Here is a 10150-nt window from a genome sequence, read left to right on the forward strand (position 1 = left end):
ATGGGTATCACTGCCATGGCAGGCGTGTTGATCAGAAAACCGCCTCTTGGATAAAAAATATGTTGTTTGGGAAGAATTTACCCTTTTATTCCCTACAAATGACTACAAGCACTTTGTTTTAGGAGGGCTCATCAAGATCCCAAATGTGAACTCTAACATGAATGATATTTTCCAATATGAAGCTCGTATCTCCCAGCCTCCTAATAGACCCTAAATGCAGTATTTGGTGTCTGTAATGCCTGGGATTATTTGACAGCCATCAGATACTTTTAACCCGAGGAAGTGAAATCTCCACCATTAATGGGGTTTCTATATTGGACAGAAAGTGCATTGATGTCTTTATTAGACATCATTTTGGGCATATCACCACTCCCATATACAAGGGTGGAACGGTATATGGAAATATAAAACAATGGAAAACTGCGTTGCTCTTACCTCACAAATAGGCAACTAACTGTTGAACATGTCTTGGTAAACTGTTTTCATGGCATATCTTTTTGGTTTGATTTACAGGATAATTTCTCAAAAAAATGTAGACAAATATTTCCTGCTGACAAAGACTGATATATTACTGATGTTTAACGAGCTCAATTTTTCGGCAGATGAGTCTTATATCATTAAATTGATAATTGTCTTACCTAAATATTGTATCCATCAAATGATTTGGCTTGCCTTTTACATTTTTAAAGATGCCGATTTTAAAACATATTTGACTGCTATTGAAATTTTAAAAGTCAGAAATCACAAATTCAGAACTATTAAAATGACTTAGACATTTCAAGTTTGCCTCAATTAGTTAGCAGATCCTGAATGTTTTTGTTTTTCTTCCCTGTCCCTACATTTTATTTGTTTTTCATTGCAGTTTACTTTAGTGTATTCACAGAATCCTCTCTGATGAAAAATGTGTGCAACATGTACACTTCATGCACTTGACCTGAATTTAATGAAGGAGGTCAAAATTATGCATGCTCAAACTACCTCCATGCAGCCATAAAGGGATTATTATGTAAGCAACACGGGGAAAAGACTACACAGGTCTAGATGGCTGCGTGTTTCTATCCCGTGATTCATTGCGAAAGCCCGTGAACCCGGCTGCTGCAGTGCGCTCCGACGGCGCTGCGGCTGGTGGTAGCAGCGCGGCGCTCTCTCCCTGCACACTCTTTGTTGTTTGCTGTCTTGACACACCTTTTGTTGTCTCGTCTGCTCCCCTCGCAGGGACCCAGCAGCTAGCCACAGCCGGCTAACACAAAGCTAGCTCCACAGCATCACCAGCACCGACACAAACTGCCCGCACACCGCGCTGCTGCCGCGGGGGAAAGAGACACCGAGCTGCCGAGGAGCAAAGAGACGACGGTCAGCCGCCCGCCAGGTAGCCCCCTGCTAAAATGTCACCAAAATACTGCTGAGGAATTTTAACAGCAACGACGGGTGTGTCGCTGTGTATGTGTGTGTATGTGTGTGTGCGAGTGTGTGCGTGTGTTGAGACGCTGCCGCCGCATTTTGCAGTGATTAGCTAACAAGCTAGCCTCCAATAACGAACATTATTGTTGGTTAATCGTGTCCGCTTGGTGTTGGTAAAGCACACTCATCGAAAGCGAAAGTACATACTTGTTAGGTCAGCCAGGCTGCTTGTGAAACGTGAAACTGCTGCATCAGCCCTGCTTTTTTTTTTTTTTTTTTTTTTGTTAGCTAGCTGGTGTTTATCGGTGCTGATGCTCTCTTGTCATGTTGGACTAATCCAAACCAGCACGACCGGCCGTTTCTGATGTGAGAAGTGTGTTTGTGTGCGTGTCTTGCAGGATGAGTGGTGATGACATGAACCCAGCTGCGGCACCACAGCCTGTAGAGGATGTTCAAGGAGACGGGCGGTGGATGTCACAGGTTGGTATTGATGTTTCAGGAAAACATTCACTTACTGAACCTTCTGTTTCCCACCAAAGTAAATCAGCTTTTGTTCAGTGTTTAAATAGGTGATTCAGAATTAATATGACCACTTGGGTGATGCACATGTGTTGTCCTTAAATGAGTTTTTGTAAGCTACCTTACCCCATCCTGACTCAAGATCACAGCTGCACAATATGGACAGTAAGATAATGGTATGATACTAATGATATATAGGTCAGCCTCACTCAAGATGCAGATCTGTTTTTTGTAAATCTAAAGAAAAGTTTTATACTAAATGCAAAATTCATATTAGCTACAGTATACTTTTATTCACTTCTACCAACAGCTCAGATGTTACATTTTTAGAGATAAGGTAGTTTAGAGCTCAACCCAGCGAAGTCTGTCCTTACACTGCATGCTTATACTTTGAATATGACTTGATGTGCCTCTAGTGAAATAAAACAAGCAAGAATTAAATTAATCTCAGCGTAAGACCCATCAAGCTCCTTCCTGCTCTCACAGCAGTCCTACACAGACTAGGTACTGAAACCAACCAGCACTGGTTACGCACAGTTTACAACCTGTACACATGTTTAAGACACATAAATCACTCACATTTCTGACTGTTTAGTCTCTTTGGTAGCACTAAAACCTGACACTTATTACCTGACTCATCAAGCAGTGACCCTTTTGTCTAACGAATATATGAATCTCACATTTTCTTAGGCAACTCTACCACAATTAACTTTGCATCAAATACTGGCTATCGATGTTAATGTTTGTGTTGATCTGTTGATGACTAAAAATGGATCACAAGTTGGTGCAGGTGGTGATAGTTACAGAAAACCAAGGTTGTCTATAACATTTTATCAGTGTTAAAAACACAAGTCATTGATGACCTCATGTATCATGGATCATGACACACACAATCATGCACATATGAACCACACACACTCCCAGACTTGTAATGCCACCCTGTGCAGCCTGTTTGGTGGCACGTCTTTGAAGGGTCATCAGTAGAAACGCCACTGAGGTTAATCCTCCAAAGCTGATAGGACTTGGACGGCTTTGTCGACGCCTTCCTTATCCCAAGCTCTCCGTCAGATGGGACACCAGACGTGTCTTCTGCTGTGATGAGCTTGGCGGATCTTATCTGGCTTGAAAGGCGACCAGACATTATCCTAGTGCTAACATTTAGGGAACGCACAAGAGAAAGTGGTGAACTCTGATACACCTAACTTGACTCAGTGGAGCAAAATCATTGAATATATTGATTTCAGTCATGGCAAAATCATAGATACACATTTATACCGTCTGCATTTATTCAGCATATGAGAAGTTTTTCCTTCACCTGTATTGAAGCTCCGTGATGATCATTTTGTGTTTTTGCAGCATACCAGGTTTGTGCAGGAGTGTAAGGATGCCGAACCAGACGTGCTTTTCGTGGGCGACTCGATGGTACAGCTCATGCAGCAGTACGAGGTGAGAGAAGATGATTGTTTTTCCCACACTTGGCCGTTGGAGTGTTCACACGCCAGTTGCACTACCTGTGTGTATATTTCTGAGCTTCAGTGAATGTGTACTCTTCAAAATGTTCAGCAAGACTAAAGTGATGTGGCATTGCTAACAAAATAAGAGGATTTCTGCCAAGACGCTGCAGAAAATAGCAACTGTGGCGCTGCTTTTGTCTGCAGTCTTCCATAGTGAACCACACTGATCTAGAGAGATGGGCTGCATCCAGGGAACTTGTCGTGGTTTGCTTTCACACCATCATTTATCACCATGGAGATATCTCAAACACCACTGGTCCAGTGTTGATGAAGCTTGGAAGTGATGTATTTTGGCATTGTGCTCTGCCAATTTAACAAATTACACTAATTTGTGTGGTAGGGATGCTATAAATAAAGCTCAAAATCTCAGACTTTGAAAGGCCATAATCACTACCAGTCCAATTTTGGAAAAACTACAAGGGGTGAAACATCTTAATATTGACTCGACCAAGGTGTGCCTGCATCATTTATCATGCATGTTAACTTGTTTTTACACATACTTGTGTGGTAGCAGGCACACACTTGAGCATTACACAGGATCAATAATGAATGCTTTTCTAAGTCAGAAAAGGAGATGGCAGTTGCAAAATGCAATTATGTGCCATGCTGTTGGAGCTGCTGTGTTTATGATGGAGTGCATGCCAAGTGCTGTAGATTGATTGATTTTAATTGCATGCATGAAGAGGTTTGCTTTGACTTCCTGAGGTTTCATAGATGGTGGCAAAGAAAACCCTGTGAGCAAAACCAAAAGTAATTTGTGTGTTAGCATTTAAGGAAGGAATCACTGATTTCATATTCACAGATCTGGAGGGAGTTGTTCTCTCCTCTTCATGCTCTAAACTTCGGCATAGGCGGCGACACCACCTGTAATGTGCTGTGGAGGCTGCAGAACGGAGAGTTGGAGAACATCCGGCCCAAGGTGAGACAAGCCTGCGCAGACCTGGAGAGGAAGACTATTAATGGCAGGAGAGGGAAAAATTAAACCCTGTAGAGTAGGAAATTCCTGGAGGTTTTCATTTCCATGCTTAAAGAGGAGTTATGATTACATTAGAAGTCACTCAGATGATTAGCAGGCTATTAGATGTTAACATTTGCGACAAAAGCCACAAACTCCCTTAATCGATATAGTGACCCACCAACCTTCTCAAGATAAACATCACTTTAAAAAAAGTTAAAATCTGATGTATACAGTCTATACATGTTCACTGTATTAAGCATATATAACCAATGTTAAGCCCCCCCGCCCTTCCCCCCCTGTCTGTCTCCCCTTTCTCTTTAAAAACTAAAACTTCATAGGCCTGGGGTTCTATGTTGCATTTATCTTTGGAGTCATGGATTAATGCTTTTTAGATTAGATATCATGCAGTCAGCACAACTGGGACTAGGCTGCTGTTACAAAAGCATAGATATGCTTTTTTCAAACAAATCACCAATAGTTCTGTGATGTAGACTATTTCACTAATTTCACTTCAATCAAGTACAGCTGCTGCCAGTAATTTTAGAAAAGCTATCATTCAGTTAGACTTGCTTATAGGGTACATGTCAGCAATTTTACAGCGTGAACATTATAATGTTTCATAATCATTCAATACCTCAATTCAGGAGTCCTTCCGTTGTGCAGATGGTTGAATTTGATTAAATGCACACAGCGATATCACATATGAATGTGATGACACTGGTGAATTTGTAGTTCTACCCCTTAAAGACACAACTATAAATGTAGATCTTGATAGTGAAGCACTTGAAGCAGTATAGTTTGATCTCTACTCCTGTTAAATTGTTGTCAAGAACAACAGTTTAAACTTAGCAGTGCCTCTGAGGTCAGAACACAAAACACAGTATCTCAGCGGCAGCTGATCAGTCAGCTCGCAGTGCTCTCCGGGCATTGGGGATTGGAGCTATGAGAAAACACTGATTCAAAATAACCAACACCATGTTGCTGTGTTTTACCACACAGAGTGAGTGTGTTCCTGCCGAGTGAGACTAAACAAAGTGCCTCTGTCTGTGGTCCTGTCCAGGTGGTGGTGGTTTGGGTAGGAACCAACAATCACGAGCACACAGCAGAGCAAGTGGCAGGGGGAGTTCTTGCTATTGCACAGCTACTCACCTCGCGCCTCCCCAAGGCGAAGATCGTTGTCTTGGTAAGTTGTTCTGGTTTATGGTCTTGTGTTGTGTTACACCAGCCGTGTGTTAGGGGACGTCCAGATATTTGGCAGTTTAGTCCTTGTTTTGGTCTATTTTTCTTCAAGCATTTGTCATGCCTAGAATATATATTTGTTTAACTTAAGTCACACTGATTAATTGAAAATCATTTATAGCGTTGTCAGAATTATTTGTTGAAGAACAGAAACAACAAGAGAATAAGAGGTGTTCCCCTAAAGGCAAGCACATAATAACACGTGTTAAGATGCTAAAAGTGGTGGACTCTTAAAGGGTCAGACCAGTTATTTTGTATGTTTAGCATAATAACTACAAAGTGTGTTCATTTTATGTCTCTGCTAATTGTTTCCTGTAGTCAGTAGTCGTATTTTAAAACTTGGATACCATTTTTCCTCCCTTTTATCCGGCCATAGGTTTCCATTCATTTGAATGGAAACATAAATTAAGTCTTTGACCAGTTGAAAATAGCTGCAACATACAGTGTGTGACCCAGACTAGTTGTTTGGTACTCTTTGTTAACATGACACCAATATGTCTTATGAGAAAGCTGGAAAAAGCAATACGCTTCAGGGAAGAAATATGATCATCAGTTCATGAAAAAGCATAACAGATTAGATACCTTGACAAATAGTTGGAAACTTTCTGTTGTCTGTAAAGCAGCAAACCGTATCACAGAATTAATTCTACTTACAGCTTTGCTGGGTCAAGTAAAATCAAAGTGTTGATTATTTTGTTTTCCTGCAGGACCAACTGGTGATGTAAGCAGCAGGCTTGGTCTTGTGGAATAGTAATTAATTTGAATAAGAACCACTATAAACTAGAAACACTGCAAACTAGAAACAAAGGATTTCTAGAGATTCTTTTCATAATTTTTGCCTTCATTTGATCTACACAGTATTGGCATTTGAGATAAACTTTTGGTCACATTTATGGCATTTTATTCTACAGTTGCTGGTTCCTTCAGGCTTTTTTTTATTTGATATGGTGAAATGCACATGGGCTGATGGAAATGCGGTTATTGTATCAAAGATATCTTAGTGGGAAGCAGCCCAGTAATATGCAAATTGTCAAGGTACCCTTTTGATGTGAGCATGTACACAACACAAATATATTCATCAATAATACAAACATGTTTTGTTCATCTCAGGGTTTGTTGCCTCGAGGTGAGCGGCCGAACCCCCTGAGAGAGAAGAATGCAGCTGTCAACGGGTTCCTGCGCTCCTGGCTGCCACGGCTTGGCCAGGCTCAGTTCCTGGATGTGGGCGGGGAGTTTGTCCACTCTGATGGCACCATCAGCCCACAGGACATGTTCGACTTCCTCCACCTGACATCAGCGGGCTACCGCGCCGTGGCCAAGCCCCTCAGCGACCTGCTGCTGCAAATACTGGAGGAGACACCAGAGGAGAGACGGGCGTCGCTGGTCTGAGAGGCCGAGCAGAACATTTTCAGCCAGAGGCATGTCTCACCTACTGCTGCGGGTGTGTGGGGAGACATGCCTCTGGTGGCCCAAGGAGAGAGAGGGCTCACTCATAGGAGGAGAGGGAGGGAGAGAGAAGAAGGCCCCCTGGTATAGGTGGGTCCACAAGAGGGAGCATGGGATCACATTCATGAGTTCAGGGTTGGGTGTGGAGAGGTGCCAAAGAGGGAGAGAGACCTCACTACAGACTTAGACACTGTGATCACAGTAGAACGCACTTTTGAAAAGGATTTTTCAAGGTTAGGCGTTTTTGAAGCACAGACACAAATATGCTGATATTGTGGGAGACTGCAGTGACACGCACAAACAAATATATACTTATGTAGGCCTTTGGATAGCAAAAACAAAAGAATGAGAGTTCCCTATGTGGAGAAATGCACTTAGGAACTAGTATTTCTTTCTGTCACCTGAAAAAAGGGTAGTAAGAATCTCCTTCAAAAGCCTTCAGTATAGTACAATGAAACACAACACCATTTATTGTCCTTCAAGAAATTAAATTCACAAAGGCCAGTGCAGAAAACATTGTGGACATAAAAATTAACAGTGAGAAACATAAAACAGCAGCACAGTTGGCAGAGCATTATCCAACATTCACCAAACCGTTGAGTCTGGACAATTTGCTTGCAGAGAGGCTGCTGCAGAGAACAGAACAGTGCACATCCTGCATGACAGTGGGCGATGTGTAAGACATTCACAATTGGACAGTCTTGTGTAAAACACAGCTATGCCCAATAGTGAGCGGCATGTAAAAATCATATGCACATTGACCATGATCACAGAGTCGCTTAGGGTATTTGCTTATGTATAGTATTACATATAGTATTGACAGATTTGCTGTTGAAAATCAGCTTCCTAAATACAAGGTCAGTAATCTTATTAAGCTAACCCAATTCCACTGCAGCGTCACCTGGAACCAGCTGTCAACTGGATAGTCAACTCAAACTTTATTCGTTTCGTGCAAGAAAAGTGTGACAGCGCTCCACGATGCTATGACATTCCTATTATCTGCGTCCAAACACTGTAAATATTAATAATCACTGGACATGCATCACTTGTGTAGGATGTGGGCGAAAGTTTCTGGCTTAAGCGCGAGCAAGCATCAGCAAAAACCACGCATTCGTACATATTCATAAGTGATGTTACATAAATGGAAGTAGGTATGTGATAACAAAGCTTTTGCAAACTGTAATCATCCTCACATATATGGCTTCTATCACATCTGTCACATCACATTTGTGGAATACTGTTTCACCACATGGATCCATACAAATCTATCATGACATGTAAATGAAAATAACATAAGCTATTTATTTTTTAATATGCCTAAATGCTAAAAAAAGAGTCATAGACCACACATTCCAAAAGCATTACTTTCTCAACAAATGAGCTATGATTCTATTGATGCACACAAAATGAGATTTATTTCCAGTGTGGGTTTTATAAAAGGAGAGACGTAGATCATTGTCAGTGTTTCCATATGTGATCTTGAGTAAAAAATAAATGCACAGAGTTGTTGGATACGACCTGCCGTTGCTGGCAAAAGATGTTTCCACTGCTACAGTCTGGATATCAGATAACAAGAGATTTTTTAAAATAGGAAAAGCAGTTCCAAATAAAGCCAATGTTTTCAGTGTCCGTGCTAGTTCCCCTCTCTGACTTTGTTGTGTTTGCACTGTCTTTCAGTGACACTGCAGGACAACAGTGTATTTTTTTTTTTTTTTTTTTTTTTTTTTTTGAAACAGATCAACCAAGAAAAGCAGATCATTAGCACCAGTGGAACCCCTTTCATTGTGCATCACTGATCCAAAAGTTAGAAATTAATTATGACCAATGTAAAAGTTTCTTATTGAAGCCACTGAAACAAATTTGGCTTGCCCTACATCTGCCCACAACACTAATAAAGCCTAGTGTGATACATTGTCAGTAAACGTTGTCTAGCATAGGCTCTCTCTCCCTCTCCCTCCTTAATACTTGGATACTACATTTTTCCTCTTTCTTCCATGCCAACACACCTCCTCATTCTGTTTTTGAACCACTCTTTATCTCCGTTCCTGTCATGTTGTACGTGTAGTTGGTTCTCACCCAGCCCCTCCACCCCCGGCACCTGCCTTCTAGTACATGGTATGGTTATTGAGTATTTTTAGAAGTAAAAATAGCATCACGGTTAAGCTACCGACACAGCTATATATTGTCTACATCACGCTAAGCACTAAGAAGCTATCACAGGTCACGTAAAGAATATCATTTGTCTGTGAGCTTAATACTGTAGCTGTTTCTTCATGGCGCGGTTCTGTTGGAAGTTGGTGCAAAGATCCTCTTGTTGAGCATCAGATTACAACAACACGACTGCCGCCATAAGCTCTGCACATTTGTGTGCTATGTTAAATATCTCTGTTACAGTGTATGTGTGTGTGCCTTAAGTGTTCCTGGGGAAAAGTTGTGTATGTCTGTTACCCGGTCATGTAAGTTGGATGTGTGAGTGTCTAGAAGCGACCTCAGTTGTATATAACAAATGTGACGCTTGAATAGATGATCTTGAAGGGGTCTGGATTGCAGGAGATTGCGGTGCAATACAGTTCTTGCACAGATTTGGCTAATTGTCACATGCTGATAAGGTAAAGCATTCCAATAAAAACCATGGATCTAATCCTCTGGAGTGGTATGTTATTCCTGGTTATTATGAATCACAATAAAAGCTTTTATTTAAGATGCAGAGAGTAAAATTGTATGCATCAGTTAAAAAAAAGCCAGTTAAAAACAAACATTGCTTTAAATCTCTGTAATTAATCACAACAAAGATAGGTAAAATGGGAAACATTAAATGTGAACTAAGATTAGGGCACAGTTTCTATGTTTGAACTGCTCACCACTAGAGGGAAGCATTACATCATGAAACAGTGCGTACAGACACAAGTCACAGCACAGGGGACTTTTTGCCCTGAAAGTTGTCTGTAAGGCAGCTGTAATCTTAACTATAAACCTAATCCTAACCTTGCCTGGGAGACAGCATTCAGGCCAAAAAAGTACCTCAGCCCAAGGCATACTGCTTGGTCCACCCTTTCTGTTTTCTGGCCAGGGG

General features: G+C 41.3%; 1 protein-coding gene across 1 annotated transcript; it reads left to right on the top strand.

The window, feature by feature from the left end:
- Positions 1–1051: 1051 nt before the first annotated feature.
- On the top strand, positions 1052–9718 carry pafah1b2 (platelet-activating factor acetylhydrolase 1b, catalytic subunit 2). Its single transcript, XM_030069073.1, has 6 exons — positions 1052–1369; positions 1800–1881; positions 3277–3366; positions 4237–4353; positions 5453–5575; positions 6742–9718. Exons 2-6 carry the CDS (start codon positions 1801–1803, stop codon positions 7018–7020), a joined length of 690 nt encoding a protein of 229 aa, XP_029924933.1. The 5' UTR covers positions 1052–1369; position 1800; the 3' UTR covers positions 7021–9718.
- Positions 9719–10150: the final 432 nt, after the last annotated feature.

The sequence above is a fragment of the Myripristis murdjan genome, chromosome 14 (assembly GCF_902150065.1).
Source record: "Myripristis murdjan chromosome 14, fMyrMur1.1, whole genome shotgun sequence".
Taxonomy (NCBI): domain Eukaryota; kingdom Metazoa; phylum Chordata; class Actinopteri; order Holocentriformes; family Holocentridae; genus Myripristis; species Myripristis murdjan.

Bases quoted from the DNA above. Each gene is read 5' to 3' on its own strand.
- pafah1b2 (XM_030069073.1), top strand. From the start codon at position 1,801: ATGAGTGGTGATGACATGAACCCAGCTGCGGCACCACAGCCTGTAGAG. The intron at 1,882-3,276 runs GTTGGTATTGAT...GTGTTTTTGCAG, and splicing joins ACGGGCGGTGGATGTCACAG to CATACCAGGTTTGTGCAGGA. The intron at 3,367-4,236 runs GTGAGAGAAGAT...TCATATTCACAG, and splicing joins AGCTCATGCAGCAGTACGAG to ATCTGGAGGGAGTTGTTCTC.